A 19,526-nucleotide genomic window follows, 5' to 3' on the forward strand; every position below is an offset into this window, starting at 1 on the left:
TCTTCCTCTGTCGTCCCCTTTTCCTCTTGCCTTCACACTTTCCCAACATCAGGGGCTTTTCCAGGGAGTCTTCTCTTCTCATGAGATGGCCAAAGTATTGGAGCCTCAGCTTCAGGATCTGTCCTTCCAGGGAGCACTCAGGGTTGATTTCCTTCAAAATGGATAGGTTTGTTCTCCTTGCAGTCCAGGGGACTCTCAAGAGTCTCCTCCAGCACCACAATTCAAAAGCATCCATTCTTCGGCGGTCAGCCTTCTTTATGGTCCAGCTCTCACTTCCGTACATGACTAATAGAAAAACCATAGCTTTGACTATGCAGACTTTTGTCAGCAAGGTGATGTTTCTGCTTTTTAAGATGCTGTCTAGGTTTGTCATCGCTTTCCTCCCAAGAAGCAGGCGCCTTTTAATTTCCTGGCTTCTGTCACCATCTGCAGTGCTCATGGAGCCCAAGAAAGTAAAATCTGTCACTACCTCCATGTCTTCCCCTTCTATTTGCCAGGAGGTGATGGGACCAGTGGCCATGATCTTAGTTTTTTTGATGTTTAGCTTCAGACCATTTTTTTGCGCTCTCCTCTTTCACACTCATTAAGAGGTTCTTTAATTCCTCCTCACTTTCTGCCATCAGAGTGGTATCATCTCCATATCGGAGGTTGTTGATATTCCTTTCGGCAATCTTAATTCCGGCTTGGGATTCCTCCAGTCCAGCCTTTCGCATGATGCATTCTGCATATAAGTTAAATAAGCAGGGGGACAATATACAGCCTTGTTGTACTCCTTTCCCAATTTTGAACCAAATCACTTGTGCCATATCCAGTTCTAACTGTTGCTTCCTGTCCCACATATAGATTTCTGAGGAGATAGATAAGGTGGTCAGGCACTCCCATTTCCATCCATAGTTCTTGAGGCACTCTGTCCACCAAATTTAGTTCCTTAAATATGTTCTTCACTTCCACTGTGTATTCATAAGGTATTTGGTGTAGATTATACCTGATTAGTCCAGTGGTTTTTCCTACTTTCTTCAGTTTAAGCTTGAGTTTTGGTATAAGAAGCTGATGATCAGAGCCACAATCAGCTGCAGGTCTTGTTTTTGCTGACTGTATAGAGCTTCTCCATCTTTGGCTGCAAAGAACATAATCAATCTGATTTCAATATTGCTCATCTGGTGATGTCCATGTGTAGAGTCATCTCTCGTGTTGTTGGAAAAGAGTGTTTGTGATGATCAGCGTGTTCTCTTGACAAAACTCTATTAGCCTTTGCCCTGCTTTGTTTTGAACTCCAAGGCCAAATTTCCCTGTTGTTCCTTTTATCTTTTGACTCTATACTTTAGCATTCCCGTCCCCTATAATGACAAGAACCTCTTTCTTTGGTGTTAGTTCTAGAAGGTGTTGTAAGTCTTCATAGAATTGGTCAATTTCAGCCAGTATTGGTGGTTGGTGCATAAGCTTGGATGACTGTGATGTTGAAAGGTCTGCCTTGGATTCATATTGGAATCATTCTGTCATTTTTGAGATTGTATCCCATTACAGCTTTTCCCACTCTTTTGGGAAAAGAGTCTTTGAGACTTTGTAGAGTTTAAGTTGATTTCTACCATAGCATGCCCTTCCATCTAAAACAGTTCAACTGAGGAAGCTTGAGAGGAAGTACTTGGTTGTCGGTGGAGGTTACCCATTCTCAATGGGGGCGTATGGCCCCCTGGGAGGCCCCTGATACATTTGAAGGGGGCCATAGACTGGAAACAATTCTTCACACACCACCTTTTAAGGTTCATTATGCAACTTTTAAATCCTGATTTGACCTATATTTCTTTCACATTGTGTTTATGGCCATGGCCAAGAAAAGATTGAGAATGGCCAGTGTAGATGTTAAACAAAACAGGAGCCCGTATGCTGTACGGGGGCACACTATTCTTCTGAACCCTCCATTGGCTGCATTGTACATGAATTGTCCAAATCTGTGAATTCTGCGAATTGTGCAAAAGAGTTGCAATTGCATCGGTTTGTTTAGAACCCTTGGTTAGATAACAGAATTGTTTTAGTAGTACTTGATGATCAACAGTGTCACAGGTGGCCAAGAGGTTAACAAAGGCTATCCGTAAGATCTTCCTATTCAAATGAACTGGCTGAATTGCCTATAGAGAATCAGAACAGCCATGGATGCATTTCAAGCAAATCTGAAATGGCTACAGTTCTCCTTGAAGTGGTAAAACTGTGTCTGGCCAAGAACACTGCAGACTGACATGACAGAATGATCTTTTAGATGCAGAACCAATTCATGTGCCTAGAAAACCAGAACCGAGTGAAAACTAGCTCCTTTCCCCTCCATTTTAGGGTTTTGCTTCCAGGGGGAGTACTTATTTAAGGCAAACCCTAAAATGGAGCTAAGGAGTTTGAAAGTGGATCTTGCAGAGTAATTCAGGGAGTCCGGTTCTGTGGGAGCAGCAGGTCTCCATACCCACCTGCCTGTCTTTTACGTTGGGAGCATGCAACAGAGCAGTAAAAGTGAAAAGTAAAAGCCACCTGCAGAGCAGAAGGAATGAAGGTGTCCATCTTTCCCAGATAGTCTCTGAGACTGATGTTCCCAGAGTCCCCCTCTTGCTATTATGCTGACTAGTGACTAGCTTTGAATCTGTATTTTTTAAAAAATGAAGAGAAATACTGTAGAAGAAACCCTACTGCTTCCATGGTAGTCCTCCTCTCTTCAAAACCGCTGTGGGAGGTGAAATTGCAATGTTGGAGACAGCATCCAGTCCCGCACTGACGAATGGGATGATGGAATGGGAGTGATCATTATGGATCTGGACTATCCTTACCCCAACCTTTAATCCTCTATATGAAGGGAAATGGAAGTGTTTCTAGTCATGCCATATCCCACCTGGATTGTTGTTCTCAGACATGCTTTCTTGAGAAATCCATCAGAGAGGCATTTTTAATTTCAACAGTGATTCCTAATAAGTTAACATTTTCTTCTGTATTAGGTAATGGAAATGTATCTTCCATTTTGTGGGATCGCCATATCTAATGCTCAGCTGTTTGCGGCTTCCAGGAAGGAGTACGATAGAAGCAGAGTAAGTAAAAAAAAGAGCAATTTAGGCTGCCTAAGTATATAATATAGAGACAGACAGTTTTAATTCATACATCAACTTATAAAATTATAACATGGAGAAGTGTTAAGTGTTTGCAGATTAATGACACAGAAATTCTTAATGCTTTGATTAGTGAGCAATTTTTGTTAATATTTTAAAATACGCAATATTCATATAACTTTGGTCAACAATGTTTGTAGATTGGCATCAGCATTGTTTTGTGCTACCTGCAACAGATCTTCTATAAGTAAAAATGCAATCCTGTATACATCTAATCAATCCTTATTACTATTATACTATGCATACACTTACCAGTGAACAACCAGGTCCGGTAAATGCCTGCGAACTTGGTTCTGATGAGATGTGGAAAAGATTGCAGAATAGACCGGTCTTCCCATTCTTCATCCTTTCACTTCACATTCAGTGGATATTGGTATCTTGCAGTTACCTTTCCAGTTTTGTTTGCTCATATTTTTACTCCATTTAAAAATAACTCCTTCCACTGATGTTGTTGCATGAAAATTTGTGGGATTTAAATGGCAACTGCTCCATGTTTCACTAAAGTTTTATTAAAAGCTACTCAGGGAGGCCCATGGTCCGATGCAGACCTTAACACAGTAGGAGGGTTTGAGTGTGTCAGAAAACTTAATAGCAGTGTCATTAGGAGGTGAGACCCCCCCATTACAAATCTGGACTCTGAGAAGAGTTATCCAAGGTAGAATGGTCAGAGCTGAGACCCCAGACTTAAGAGGCATCTTCAGGAATTAGTGGATGCATCTAGGAGTATGCTTTTTTTTTGATGTTTTTGGATGGCAACCCCCAATATTCTCCACGCATTCCTTGGGCATAATTCAGGGAACAACAGCGCATAAGCACAAACAAACTACTGGTTGGTCATTCACTCCCACTGTCATGTGACTGTCTAGTGGGGACCAGGGCTACCTGGGTGCTGGGAGTTGTAGTCACACTGCCCATTAGGTTCTATTAGAAGGTGTATCTCTGGGAACTGTGACTCTCAGGAAGCACCATGGTAGCTTCCTTTTTCTTTTTAAGGAATGCCGAGCTGGTGGTGGGAGCACAGCAATGCTGGAGGTAAATGACCTAAAAGCTGCAGGTGTGCACATGTGTGTTGGTAGGCTACGACTATTCTGCCTGGGAAATTCTTAGAGAATTCTGGGGGTTGCAGTCCAAAACTATGAAAGAGTACACACCTAGGTTTCGGGTCTTTCATTTAGACCCCGAAGGCCCATCCCTAAATATGAGGGGTGATAAGTCTAATTCATAGACTCACCATGGAATCAGAAGCAATTTGACAGTCGGTAATAACAATTCAGTCAAGATATTAATAGTTTTGAAACACAGCTTATATAAATTGAGATGTCTCCACTTTTTCTAAACAGGTTTCGGAGTTTTTAGCTGTTCTGTTTTTGCCTAATATTTGCACAGTGACATGGAGAATGTAATGTAATGCCAGGGTGCTGTACAGAGGCATAAAATAATTGATCTCTTTAATGTTTAAAGACATAGTTGACTGGTACTGAGAATTAATTTGACACATTATATTAAAACATATCAGGTGTGTCAGGACCAAAGAGAAACTAATTTACATTGTGACACACATAAATTACAGAGTGGAATCTGAAGGTGTGAAGTTGTGACCTTATCATCAAAATAAATGAGTTTTACAACATCTCTAATTTTAGAACTCACACAGATGGAAAAGTAGTGTCCCTCAGTCTGGCGCACAGTTATATAAATCTAAAAGCCACTGCTTATATCAGATTTGTGCAGCTAGGAGCTACAGTGCAGTTGTTGCCTTCTGGGAATCCCCAAACATAGCACCTCCAGATGTTTTAAACAACAACTCTCATCAGCCCCCAGACATTGGCTACGGATTGTGAGAGCTGGCATTGAAAATATCCGGATGCGCCATGCTGGGAAAAGCTGTGCTGAAGTATGTTAAAGCTGCGTTATCTGTGACTGTAGATTCATCTTCAGTAGCCCTAGCAAAATTAATTAATTTTGCACTGCAAACGGGCCCAGGTAATAATTGAGGTAGTGTCTTACCTTGCTCTGCTAAGAACACCAGAAATGTTTCAGCTGGCCTCTTAGAGGGGTAGTTGCCCTGTGGTTTTTTTGGTTTTGTTTTGTTTTGTTTTTGCAGCTAAATTACATTTACAAACAAATATAACAGAGGCTCTGTAACTCGTATTTTTTTACAGCTTTGTTTGCGGATATTCTGCTATGCTTTCATGACTTTCTGAAATAGATTGTGACAGCTTTCCGTTTCCTGTTTACAGGCCTTGCTGGAGGTGGTGAATGATCTCTTTGAAGAACAAACAGACCTAGAGAAAATTGTAAAGAAGATTATGCATCGAGCTCAAGCACTGCTGAAGTGTGAGCGCTGCTCTGTATTGCTTCTGGAAGACATTGAGTCACCAGTAAGGAGCATTTCACATTTGGACAATATATGATATAGTAGCGATGGGATATATGTTTCTCCTAAGGCAGTGGATCCCAACTTTGGGCAACCCAGCTGTTGTTGGACTGCAACTCCCAGAATCCGCAGCCAGTAGAGCTAGTGGTGAAGGCTTCTGGGAATTGCAGTCTAAGAACACAAGGTTGGGAACCACCGTCCTAAGGAATAGCTTTAGTGTACTATCTATGTTCCTGTTTTATGATTTTGCTTTCAAGATTAAGCTGAGTCATATATACTGTATATAATTGCTGGATAGCTCAATGGCTTAGGCCTCTGGCTACAGAGCCAAAGGTTGGGAGTTCAGTTCCCCATCTGCGCCTCCTTGAGAGGGGCTGGACTCGATGATCCATAAGGTCCCTCCCAGCTCTGCAGTTCAAAGGTTATTATTAGTATTGTTATACAGTGGTGCCCCGCATAGCAAGGTTAATCTGTTCCGGATTAACCCTCGCTATGCGGAATCGTCGCTAAACGGGTAGGGAAAAGGTATTGAAATGCATTAAACTTAGTTTAATGCGTTCCAATACCTTGCTTACTTACCCGTTCAGCGAGGATTCCCCTTGCCGGCAGCCATTTTCGCGCCCTCGCTAAGCGAGGGCAGGGCGTGAAAATGGCTGCCGGCAGCCATTTCCGGGCTTCCGGCGGCCATTTTGGAGCCGCCGAACAGCTGTTCGGTGGCTCCAAAATGGCCGCCGCAATACCCGATCTTCGCAATGCGGATTTTCCCCATTGCGAAGATCGGGTATGTTTCCGTATAGCGATCCCGAAAAAGGGATCGCTATACGGAAACATCGCTATACGGTGCACTCGCTAAGCGAGGCACCACTGTACTAATATAATATGCAGTATTATTATACCTTCATACAGGGGTTGGCAGATGTTGGGCTGTCTTAATGGTCATGCCAAAGGTTTTACTTGCCAGCCCCCCATCATTGCTTTTAGTCTCTGTTGCCACCATTTCCTCAGCAAAAGCCAGGGGAGGAGGGAAGCCTGTAGAAATGGGCCTCCTCCTTCAGATAGCCCAGTGTTCTACCCAGTTTTTCCTGAGTGAAACTCAAGCTGGGCTAGGCATGTGTGAACTCTGCTCTCAACTATGTCCCTTTCATCCCACTCCAAAGCAGGAAGGACCAGCCGAAGTAAGAATTGGCCTTTCCCCCTTAATGGCTAAGGGTGTTCAGATACTTTCCCCATTTATTTCAACAAGAAGCAAAACAAAACCCAAAAATGTTGTGGCACCTTAAAGACTAACTGCTGTACTTTAGTGTAAGCTTTCCTGGAACATGTCCACTTGACGTCAGACTTAGAATAAAGAAAGTACATGGTAAAACATTGATGAAAGGGTTTAAGATAAATGGACATTGGTGTTTGGTTGCATTTACTGCCAGCCTTGGAGCTGAGTAGCTGGAAGAGCCCCCCAGCTGCTAAGATGATCCCACCCACTTCTGCAACTTCAGTATCCGAAACTCTACAGACACGTTGTGCGCGTGTTTTCCAAAAGATGCCCCTTTGCTTTTCGAAATAAAAAAAAAGGAAGAGTTTGGAGTTAGCAAAGAATGTCACTGGAAACCAATGTCAAAAGCATCCATACTATGTGAAAGAATGACGGTGAAGAAAGAGACAAAAATAAACTCATTTGAAATGTGGCGTTGGTACAGATAATAAAGAGAGCCAAAAAAGCATAAAAGTAGGTGCTCGATCAAGTCAAACCTGAATTCTCACTCAAGCAAAAGTGAGTAACCTAAGCCTATCCTGCAATGCACATGTAATGGAAATACAGAAGTGACCAGAATGGATTATATTGTGGGAAAAATAGGGTGGACAAGTAGTCAAAGAGGAAGATCTAATATGCGATGAGTTGGCTCTATAAAGGAAGCCACAGCTGTTAGGTTGCAAGATCTGAGCAGAACTTAAAAGAAAAGACAATATTGCTAGGACCAGGGGCAGCTGGAAAAGAGAGCAAGCTAATGTGAGTTGCTGGTGCTTTACAAGATCTGAACAGAGTTCGTAATGATAGGACGTTTTGGAAGTCAGTAACTCATATAGAGCGAGAAAGGCAGGGGGAAAGGGAACATTCATCCCAGTGTCCTCCTCATGCTGCAGCTGTCCTTAGCTTCTGTCTCCTTACTCACAAGTAAACTGGATAAACGCATTGATTAGTAAACTGGGTAGACTTACTCATGAATAAGCTGGGTAGAATTACTCATGAGTAGATCAGGTAAAACTTCCCTTGAGATCATCCCCAGCCATAAAGCCAAAAAACAAAACAAAACAAACAAACAAAATCACCAATATTTCCACAGCTTAAATGAGTGAGCTTCAAAATATTATTTTCTGTTTTTTTAAAAAATATATCTTTTAAAATGTTTTCACAGGAATAAGTTTAAAATGCTTGGCCAGGAAGGAGTTAAATGCTTTCTTTGACGGTCATTGAATGGATTTCTGAATGGCAGGGTCAAAAGTTCAGTCCTAAAGAATGTAGGCATCTTATAAGAGAAAGCTCATAAAACTAGCCTTGCTTTAAAATTGCTACTTTGGAACTATCAGTTAGGGCCATGAATGGCTCAATTGCCTGGAACTAAATAAAGCAGAAGGCAGGCACATTTGCCCATATCAGTTTATTTGATCTGTTTTAAATTGGCTGGAGTTCTGGGTCGCTTGGTTCTGCATGGGGCAAAAACAGTGTTACATTTTAAAAAGTCATAACTCAAAAACTGTTTGCTCAAATATCCCCAACTTTGGCACAGAACAAGCACAGACCTTCTGCTACATCAGTGCTAAAGTTGGTGTTGATGCGAGGTCCAGTGTCATAGTTACAATTTTTTGTTTGGGGCACCCCTATTTTTTGGAGTTGGCTTACAGAATGCTGAATGATGCTGGCAGCACAATATATTGACGCCTGACTGGGCATCAGTAATGAAGTTCTCCTGGCTGCAGTAACTGCATGGGCAGAAATGTCTGGGGGCTAGGCAGAACAGTGCTGGAATTTTCGAGGTGCAGAGGGAAAAAGATTTGCCAGTCTGAGAAGCAGACCATCTGTATGCAGACCAGTTCCATGTAATCAATTCAGTAACTGCCTTTTTACTGTGTGTTCCCTTTATAGAGGATGTGAGCATATAATTCAAGGACTAGGTAAAAATTGCAGTGGAACTGGCACTTGATAAAAAAATATTGGTGCCAAAACTGAGGATGGAACGGACACAGATCAGAACAATAGCTTTGAAATCAATCCCATTTATTATCCCTCTTTTATTAAGCCCTCATTGCCCCTCAAACCACTTAGAACACAACAGAATGGTCTGGAACTGCATCTTTGAGTAGGACAAGCTAAGCAAAATTCATCAGTCACATGCAGCTGGAGGATGCTGATGCAGCAAGCCACAAAGCATCTCAGGAACAACTTTCCAGGCAGAAAATCAATACTAAGGAAAACAGCTCAGAATGACAACTTCCAAGTAGGACAACTGAACAGAATTCACCCTCCTCGTGAGATTAGACGGGCCTGATATAATAAGCTGTGACACATCCGCAGGAACTACTGTATATTCCAATACCCATTCAAGCCAACAAATTAAATGTTCGCTGTAGCTGACCCCAGTCAGCGGTCTGGCTGCAACGTTTTGAAGCAGCTGAAGTTCACAAACACTCTTGAAAGACAGCCTCACGTAGAGCACAGAACACATCACAGTGATCCAGAAGAGATGCAACCAAGACACATGTCAACATAGCCAGTTCAGACATCTCCAGGGACCAGCAAAGGTAGTGCATTAGCGTCAGCTGCCCATGTGCACTTTTGGCCTGTGTCGAAACTCGGGTACGAATCCAGGAGGAGCCTTAATTTGCAAAGCTGACATTTCCAGGGTAGTGTAACTCAGCACAGACTGAATCTTTATTCTGTGGTCTTCCTGTAGTATATATAAATCCAGCTGCATAATTTGGCTGCTGTTGACTCTCTGGACATAATCCAGCATCTCAATATCATCTCCGGCTTTGATACTTTAAAGAGTGCCTCTTTGCTGTCTTGTTTTCTACTGCCTAAGGATCTTTGGGCTAAAATATCACCGAGTGTGAGGGGACCAACTTACTATGGGACTTGTATTGTCTAAGATGGAAGGCTCATTGTTTCTGACTTTCTAATCCCCAATTCCATCAAGGCTGTAAATTGTCCGGGGTATCACTCTTGCATCACTTGATGACTTTTATTTGATCGTCTGCATAGCTTTCCTGCTCATTATATCTCAAGCCAACATACAGACTGCAGGGATTTCTCGAGTCTTCTCTCTGCCTTCCCTTCCTTCTGTAACAACAAGATCTGTAATCTTGACAACTTGCACAGTTCTCTGTGTTTTTTTTTTTTTTTTTTTTGGTTGGCCCACTAAAAGTATGGATTTTGGTCCTTGAGTCTATTTATACTTGATTCGGGCTCCTGAGCATGTGGTCTGCCGGGTTAGCTGCAGCGTAAGCAATAGCTCTCCACTTTTGTGGGGTTTTGAGTCCAAAGCTGTGTCCTCCAGAAGGCTAGCTTTCACACTTTCAGCACTTTTTAGAAATAACATACAGTAAATATTGAATTGACAGTGTTGCCCATCTGACCATTGTTGATGCCTGCAGCACACTCAGAGAAGAAGGAAAGCTCAGAATCAGACAAAGACGAGCACCCTTTCCCCCCCCCCTTCTTCTTTTTCTTTTCTTTAAACATAGGCTGGATATCCTTTTCTGCCTTCAGCAATTCTGCCTCCTTTCCATATTTGCCTGTTGGAAGAATACAACGGTATCATTGAAATTTTAGTAGCTTGCACTTCTGTTATCGACTGCCTCCTCAGTAGTACTGCTTCATCAGATATGTGGCTTAAACTAATGGTTACAATTCACAATGTTGACAGGCCAATTTTAGGGAGAGAAATCTCTGGTATCAACATTGAAGCTCTTATTGTGGACTCCACAGAGAATCAATGTTTTGCTGGGTGCTTCTAAATTAGGTTTTATTGTAGAACGATCCTGCCTCATCCACAGAACTATGCAGGAAATATCAATGATGCCTTCTGTTCCATATTTTTTTACTTCAACTTCCATCTTTTTTCTATTCCAGAAAAAAAATATGTCAAGGGAAAGATGGAATAGTTTGGTGTCACTGTTGACTGTTTTGTGGTGTTTACAGCAGCTTTTTTTTTAAAAGGTCTTATTTTACATGGTTTTGTAAAGACAGGCCACCCTGAACATTAATAGCTATGTGTTTCTATGTTTTAAAAAGCAGGGAAATACTCAAAGTGGAAAAAGTGGTTTAAAATGAGAAATCAAGGTTGAAGGTATGCTCCCAAAACTGAAAAAAATTCAGACCATAAATGAACCCTCAGACTCAAAATGTGGTCACAGTGATTGTACCTTAGCTTCTACCTCAAGTAAATACAAAAGATGGGCACCTCTGTTTTAAAAATGTTTTTTTAATTAAAGAATACAAAATACACACAAAAATGTTCACCCTTCTTTGATTCGCTGAATTGCATGGATACCTCTGTTGATCTAGGATTAAGCCTATGAAACACAATGAGAATTCTCCCCCCCCCAAATTTTGACTAAACTTAGACCACTGAAGTTAATGGTTTGTAGCCTATTTAAATTCTCATGCACGTAAAGGTGATGATGGAAGCAGCTGCTGTGACATAGAGAAGCCCACTTGCTGTGTGTATAGCTTCAACCCCAAGTGTTTGCTTTAAACCCCTTTGAAAATGACATATGGATCCCAGGCCCACAACACGGAGGTCCCTGTGTATCTACTACCCAATCTGGATGTTTTTCATGCAGCTTGCAGCTCTTGCAGAAGGAATGTTCTTCTTTTCTTAAACCCAGGTTTTTCTTGCAGGCGGTCTGGCCCCTTGTGTCCAAATAACCAGCATTGACTGTTGCAGAACTTATTATTAAGGTAGCTATAGTTGATGAGAGAGGAAGCTTGGGTCCCTTGTCTTAATTGTAAAGAGCCTAAAAGGCAGGTGTGGGCCCTTTTGCTCGAAGCAGCGGTGGCAGAAGGACAGCTCTAAGAACACATCGTGCCTTGTTACTGACTTCGGTCCTAATTGCATCACACGGAGCTTTGAGCTACCATTGCTTTTCATGACAGTGGCCTCATCACCCCCCACCCCACCCCGTCATCCCAGGGCTAACAGCCATAGGAATTGTACGGTTTCATTGGTCTGAATGTGTGTGTTTTTTTAATTGATCAGTGCTGAGAATCAAGTTGCCCAGGCAGCAAAGCTTCCCTTCGCGGGGGTGTCCTTGGACAGCAACTCCCCTTATCCATCACCATTGGCTATGCTGGCTAAGGATGACTGGAGTGGTAGTCTTAACAACTGGAAGACCACACTTCCACTACTCCTTCCTTGTGTTGATGATACTGAAATCATTAATTATCACTGTTGTTTCTGGGGTATGTGGGCGTTTTTTGATTTGCCTCAGAAAACACACAGTGGGGCAAACTGACGTTGGCTGAAAACCTGTTGTGCTAACAGAAGGCCTGAGGACAGAAGGAGGAAATCTTGAATTACCAATATTTCTTTTGCAACGTTTTGAATTTCTGGTAAAATTCTATTTCTGTGCAGTAGAAGTACAGAGACTCACAGAGAAGAATAACTACAAGTTCCCAAGAGTCCACCCCTTTCTCATTAATTTTCTCATTATCAAGCACTTAAAGGCTCAATAACTCACTCTGAGACATTTGTAGGAGACAGAATTAAAAAAATAATTTTTACTTATAGTTGCTTGAAATTATAAGTTTGTGTATACTTCTTTCTTTACTGTACATATACTTAGCAACCAACTGAAGAGATCAACAGCAAACAGACACCAACAAAGCTAAACAGGAGAGGTAAAGAGCACTCAGCAGATAGGTGGGGTTCTCTTTGAAATCAGAGGCTGGAAGGAACAATCACTTAATGCTAGATAAATAGATAATCACGCCAGCTCAGAAAGTCCCTCCCAGTCACATGAAGTACAGACAGTAAGCGAGGTTGGAAATAAAACTCTTAACAAAATCACCACCAGATGATGTTACAAGCAAGGGGGGATTTTTCATAATTAAAGAATTCCATCCCACAGCCTTCATGTGATGGAAGGGATTACACTGGAGTTGGGAAAACCATAGGAAAGAAGTAGGAAGCTTTCTAAATATCGAAAATCACCATTTGCTGATGATGTCATCACCTTTCTGCAGGAGTAAGTTATGAGACAGAATTTAAGTGACTGTCTTTTAGAAATAGAATTTACTGATAAGCAGTTGACCAGTGCCCAGATTCCTGATATCTCTTGTAGTGGCCTCATTGTACTTTGGAGTTATTGATTACAGTGAATTAATGACAATTGAGTTAAGTTAGAGCGTATGCTGTTTGTAGGCTGTTCTTAAAGCTAAGTGTGCTGCTTATATACCACCCCATAGCTCTTTAAGCACTCTCTGGGCGGTTTACAAGTTAATTCTGCGGGCTACACACACACCCCCAGCGAGCTGGGTATTTATTTTACCAACATCAGAAGGATAGAAGGCTGAGTCAACCTTGAGCCGGCTACCTGGGATTGAACCCCAGGTCATGAGCACAGTTTTGGCTGCAGGATAGCAGTTGCGCCACGAGGCTCTTTCTTACTGATACAAAGTAATGATTGTACAGTATAACGGCCATGTTTGTCAGCTTGGTCCCAAACGATCTTTGTGAAGTGTTTGAGTGAGTCAAAAGTAGACAATCTATAATCTTTTGTTAGAATTTATGATTTTGTATTACTTCAGTTTAGTCCTTAATTCTGTTTCTTTAGCATGAGAACTAGTAAAAACCCTTCAGATATGGTTCCTTAAAAGTTGTTCCATTTCTAGGCAAGGAGAATTACAGCCATGGCTACAAATATTGGCACCCTTGCAATTCTGTCAGAAAACGCAGTCCTTCTCTCAGAAAATTGTTGCAGTTGCAAATGTTTTGGTACTCACATGTTCATTTATTTGGTTTGTGTTGGAACAACACAAAAAAACAGAGAAGAAAAGTCAAATCTGATGCAATCCCACACAGAAACCCAAAAACGCACTGGCCAAAATTATTGGCACCCTGTCTAAATTGTAAGAAATAATTGCTTTTCAAGCATGAGATGCTCCTTTAATTTGTATTTAGACACACCTGTCACTAGAGTTGTGGGCAATATAATAATCACACCTGCAACCAATTAAGATGGAGAAAAGGTGACTCAACCTTTGTGTTGTGTGTGACACTGAGCATGGAGAAAAGAATGAAGTGTGAAGAGTTGTGTGTGGATATGAGAGAAAAAATTGTGGAAAAACATTGACAATCTCAAGGCTACAAATGCATCTCCAGATATCTTAATGTTCCTGTGTCTACTGTGCGCAATGTCATCAAGAGGTTTACAGCCCATGGCACTGTAGCTAACCTCCCTGGACATGGACGGAAGAGCAAAGTTACCCAGATTAATCTACCAACAAATTCAAGCTGATCTGCAGACACAGGGTACAACAGTGTCAGCTCGCACTGTCTGTCGCCATCTGAATGAAAAGAGATGCTATGGTAGGAGACTGAAGAAGACACCACTGCTGACACAGAGGCATAAAAAAGCAAGACTGGAGTATGCCAAAACTTACGTGACAAAACCACAATCCTTCTGGGAGAACATATTGTGGTCAGATGAGACAAAAGTAGAACTTTTTGGTCAAGGACATCATGGCACCATTTACAGAAAAAGAAATGAGGCACTAAAAGAAAAGAACACAGTCCTTACACTCAATGAGCCCAGATCTGAATCCCATAGAACAGTGGTCCTCAACCTTGGGCCTCCAGATGTTCTTGGACTTCAACTCCCAGATATCCTGGCCAGCAGAGGTGGTAGTGAAGGCTTCTGGGAGTTGTAGTCTAAGAACATCTGGAGGCCCAAGGTTGGGGACCACTGCCATAGAACACCTGTGGAGAGATCTCCAAACAGCAGTTGGGAGGAGGCATCCTTCAAATCTGAAGGCCCTGGAGCAGTTTGCAAAAGAAGACTGGTCCAAAATTCCAGTAGAGGAGTGTAAGAAACTCATTCTTGGTTACAGGAAGCGAATTCAGTTATTTTTTCCAAAGGGGGTGCTACCAAATATTAAGTTAAGGGTGCCAATAATTTTGGCCAGTGCATTTTTGGGTTTCTTTGTGGGATTGTATCAGATTTGACTGTTCTTCTCTGTTTTTTTGTGTTGTTCAAACGCAAACCAAAGAAATGAACATGTGAGTTCCAAAACATTTGCAACTGTAACAATTTTCTGAGAGAAGGGTTGCATTTTCTGACAGAATTGCAAGGGTGCCAATATTTTTGGCCATGAATGTATATACAGTATTTAAATCCAGGGTACATTGTTGATCAATTACCTTTTAATATCCTTATATTGAATAATTTCTGTGGCTCTTCTAGACCTGTGTTGTTAACCGACCTGAAGACAGGAACAAAAACATCCAAGTGTTTTCTCCCTAATAAGCAAGATTATGAGTGGTTTTGTGCATTTTCCCCATTTTGGAATTTCTTTTGCTGAAGAAGAGCATATTGAAGCAAATTTTTTAAAAAAATAGCACAACAGTACACATTTTGCACAAAAATGCATATTTTGTACAAAAGTACTTTTTTGCTTACAATACAGTGGTGCCTCACTTAGCGACGTTAATCCGTTCCAGGAAAAACGTCGCTAAGTGATTTAATTGCTAAGCGATTTTTAAAAGCCCATAGGAACGTATTAAAATGCATTTAATACGTTCCTATGGGCTAAAAACCTACCTTAAAGCGAAATTCCTCCATAGCAGCGGCCATTTTGGGTGCCTCTAAAGCGAGGCAAAACAGCGGCCGCCATTTTGGAACCGCCAATCAGCTGTGCTTCCTCCAGGGAGACTGAGGCACCGCCGCCGCCACCCCAGCTGAGAAAGACCATCTGCACCTGCAGCAAAGCTTGCTGCAGGCGCATAGGGTCTTTCTCGGCCAGGGTGGCGGCGGCAGTGCCTCAGTCTCCCTGCCGAGGCTGGAGTTGAAAGGGGTGGGGAGAGAGAGCGTGCGGAGGCGGCGGTTTGGGAAGCTGGCTTCCCCGCAATCTTTGCAAACAACCGCCCTGTGCTTTGGGCTGCTCTCTCCCCCCTCCCAGCTCCAGCCCAGGCTGGGAGGGGAGAGAGAGCAGCCCAAAGCACAGCTGATGGGCGGTTGTTTGCAAAGATCGCGGGGAAGCCAGTTTCCCAAACCCCCGCCCATCAGCTGTGCTTCGGTGCTCTCTCTCTCTACCCTCACAACACAGCTGATTGGCGGGGCCTTTGGGGGCCTTTGGGATGATCGTGGGGAAGCGCTTCCCCACGATCATCGCAATGCGATTTCCCCCATTTAAAACATCGCAATGCGATCGCTTTTGCGATCGCAAAAACTCCATCGCTATACGGATTCATCATTAAACGGGGCGCTCATTAAGCGAGGCACCACTGTACTTTTTTGGGTGAAAAACAAATGAGGTTTTGTTCTGTTCTTTGTTGCTCATACTGCTACTGACAAAAAAGCTGGTCTTTTCATTCACACAAAGACAAATTTGTAGTGGATGACCCTTTTTTAAAATAGATACCTCTTTTTGTTTTGTTTTTTCACTTTCATTGCTCTAGGGTTGAGTTGTTAAGTGATGACAACATGGTTTTAGTGTGACCTGGACTATCTCTCAAAAGTCCCTAATAGAGGGCAACCCTGCTACTTCAGATCTTCGAAATGTAGATGGTGTGGTACACTAGATCCCCCTAAGGGGCAAGTTGCACTCGGTCAGAGAGTCCAACAGGTCACTTACCTACCACCTTTGCGCTGGGGCAAGTCCCAGGACCTCAGCAGTGTGTAGCATAAGCCCTTTGAACAAGTCTGACCTTAAAAGAACACTTTACTCTTAACCAGTACTTTGCAAGTACAGACACATGGGCTTTGTGATTCCTTAGAACTCACTAAAACTCAGGTAGGACTCTTCAAGATATCTAGTTTGTGGCCCTCTTCACCTTCTGGATTTAGCCAGACCCTGCTGTTCAAGAGATCAGTCCTTTTGTAAAATTTTTGTAATTAATTTTTATTAGAAAAATAGAGTTTTGTTAGAACCAGTTTATATTGCACAAGCGTTAGCATCAAGAACATATTCAAAGATCATTGCAGTTAAATAAAATAGCTATTTCCCATTAAAAATAATGAAACTACTAACCTAACTAAGGTGGACTATAGTGGGCTAGCCCCACCTTCTTTCTCCTTAGTTACATCCTCTCAAATCCAGATCAGAACAGCACTTGAATCTCCATTCAGCATTCAGATTCAGATTTCTTCACATAACCCATCGTCCATTTTTCTACACTACCCAACTTCTCCCTTCTTCTTGGCCATTCTAGCTGTTAACCAATTAGCCTCAAGAGGCTGTACCACCTTCCCATGAGAGTCCAGGTGTTGTTTATCTCTTTTCCAATTAGCTTGGAATGGTGAGTCTTCCATGGGCCTCTCAATTTGGCCTTCATCGCTATCAAGAACCAGGCTGTAACAGTCTTCAGAAAAACACTCTCATGGTACTTAGAAAAACACATTCCAATGTCTCTCAAATCATTTTCACACAGAATCTATCTGACTCCATTTTACATTTCTCTGACTACATATCCCATCATCATGACAGATGGCATCCAGTTTTTCCTCACATATTCTGAAATCCCATGTATAAAGTTAGAAGAAGAGCAGAATGTTATAGAAGGGCAGGCAGTTCCCTACTAATCCTGTTCTGTATTAGTGACTGAATAAATTTCATGCTAATGTTCTGTGGAATTAAATTTGTCATGATCATAGAATAATAGAACCATAGAACAGTGAAATTGAAAGGGGCCTATAAGGCCATCAAGTCCAACCCCCTGCTCAAGGCAGGAATCCAAAACTGAATACAGTATCTGACTTTCTCTTGAATGGTTTCAGCGTTTTGGAGCACTCGCCACCTTCCAAAGTAAGTGATTCTATTGTCATACTGCTCTAACAACTAGGATGCAATAGCAGATGATACCTTTATTACGCCACTTAAAAATGGAACAAACGGCTAGCTTTCAAAATTAATCCATCTTTCTTAGGCTGTTTATCTGCTGAACATGCATTGTCTATTGTTGCATGAAAGATCTAAAATTCACTACATTTTCTTTATTCTTTCATTATAACAGGTGGTGAAATTTACCAAATCCTTCGAGTTGATGTCTCCGAAATGCAGTGCAGATATAGAGAATAGGTTAGATTTTACATTTTGCATTGCAACTGATACATTGCTTTAACGAATAATTGTTGATTTCATGGACTAAGAAAAATTGCAAGTCGACTTCTTTGCCAAGGGTGTTGCCTCCATCCTGCATGTAAATCACAATACGTTGTAACAGAGAAGATGCTTCCACCAAATGACACGTTGGTTTTGTTCCTGCCTTGTGGGATGTAATAATACAAATGTGGCATGATTGGGGCCTGTTGTACTTCTGATGGGATTGTGTTCCAAAGTGAAGTAGCCACCATAGAGAGGGCCTGGTTATGAGTGACTGATTTCTGGGCCTCCCTCAGGGTGGCTGCCTGGAGCCTCCTGATATGGGAGGCATGGGTGGGACAGGTAGGTGTTTTGAGAGAGAGGTGCTCAGCCAGCTAACAAGGTCCTAAACCATTATGGGCTTTAAAAGTTAGCATAAGCACCTTGAGCTTGGCCCGGAAGCAAACAGGCAGCCAGTGCAAACAAGCCAGGATAGGGGTTACGTGGTCATAAAGAGATCTCCCAGAGGCCAACATGGCAGCCGTGTTTTGCACCTGCTGCAGCTTCCGAACTGTCTTCAAGGGCAGCCCCACATAGAGAGTGTTGCAGGAGTCTATTTTTGAGATTACAAGTGCACGGACCAAAGCTGTAAGGGATTTCCTGTCGAGATTGGGGCAAAGATGTGTGATTCCCCTCAGCTGGCAAAAGGCGGACTTGGCCACAGCTGAGATCTGGTTGGTCCATTGAGAGGGCCAGGTCCAACAGCACACGCAGGCGACACACCTGATCCTTCAGGGGGAGTGTGATCCCATCAAGACCAGGCAGACTGCCACCAAGTTGATTAAGGGTCCCTCCTAACAGCAGGACCTTCATCTTACCTGGATTCAGTTTCAACCTGCTAGCCCTTGTCTAACCCATAATCACAGCCAGGCAACGATCCAAGGTCCACATATCTTCCACTGCTAAGATGCCATTGGACTATTCCTTGTCTGCCCATTCCCCTGTTTTATGAATTTGCTTTGATTTTTCTTGTTTTTCCTCCTGGCTTTGAAAATACTATTATTTTAAATTGTATGTGTCTGTGCATTTCCACATTCAGCATGGGAGCACTCAGCTAACTAGATTGCTGGACAGAAGAATAGCACAAGAGTAGTGCTGGTTTTCAGTCTTACAAGATATAAGTCAGATTATAGAGAATAGCTAGTTCCCGGCATTTATATTTCATTCCTATGTTTCATATGACTGCATTATACTTACCTGCACAATGATGGGACTGACAGATAGCGGCCCAATGGGCCAGAATGCTGTTACTTATGCATGCCAGTGTAAATTGAGTGTAGTGGGGGGAACCAGTGAGTGGCTCTTTTTTGCCCCGTAGTGAGGCAAAGAAGTTTGCCTGGAAACAGTGACCTCCCCTCATCCCCCCCCTAAACCTAGTGTTGTCATATTCTGGTTTTCTGAATCTGAATAGCATAATTTGCATATTATACAAGTTAGAGAGCCTCATTTATCTAACAGGCACATTTCCTTGTTGCACAAATTAAACACATTAACTGTTGCATTGATTATTGCACATTTTTACAAATTGTTGTTTATTTTTACGAATATGCTTTTAACCTTGGCGTAATTTGAATAGTAGTAACCAGTGATTTCAGAGAGCTCATAAAACAGTATCTTTAGAGGGCTGGACATGGAACAGGAAGAACCGTGTTCG

General features: G+C 42.2%; 1 protein-coding gene across 4 annotated transcripts in view; it reads left to right on the forward strand.

Moving 5' to 3' along the window:
- Nucleotides 1-19,526, forward strand: part of PDE11A (phosphodiesterase 11A) — a 225,418-nt gene that overhangs the window by 111,901 nt on the left and 93,991 nt on the right. For all 4 annotated transcript variants that reach the window (XR_013545495.1, XR_013545494.1, XM_072980619.2 and 1 more), the window contains exons 3-5: nt 2,973-3,062; nt 5,381-5,521; nt 17,745-17,809. Coding sequence is in view for 2 of the 4 variants with exons in the window: in XM_072980619.2 (XP_072836720.2) it covers nt 2,973-3,062; nt 5,381-5,521; nt 17,745-17,809 (296 nt within the window). In the remaining 2 variants the exon portion in view is untranslated. The remainder of the gene's footprint in view (nt 1-2,972; nt 3,063-5,380; nt 5,522-17,744; nt 17,810-19,526) is intronic.

Source organism: Pogona vitticeps, chromosome 1 (assembly GCF_051106095.1).
Source record: "Pogona vitticeps strain Pit_001003342236 chromosome 1, PviZW2.1, whole genome shotgun sequence".
Lineage (NCBI taxonomy): Eukaryota > Metazoa > Chordata > Lepidosauria > Squamata > Agamidae > Pogona > Pogona vitticeps.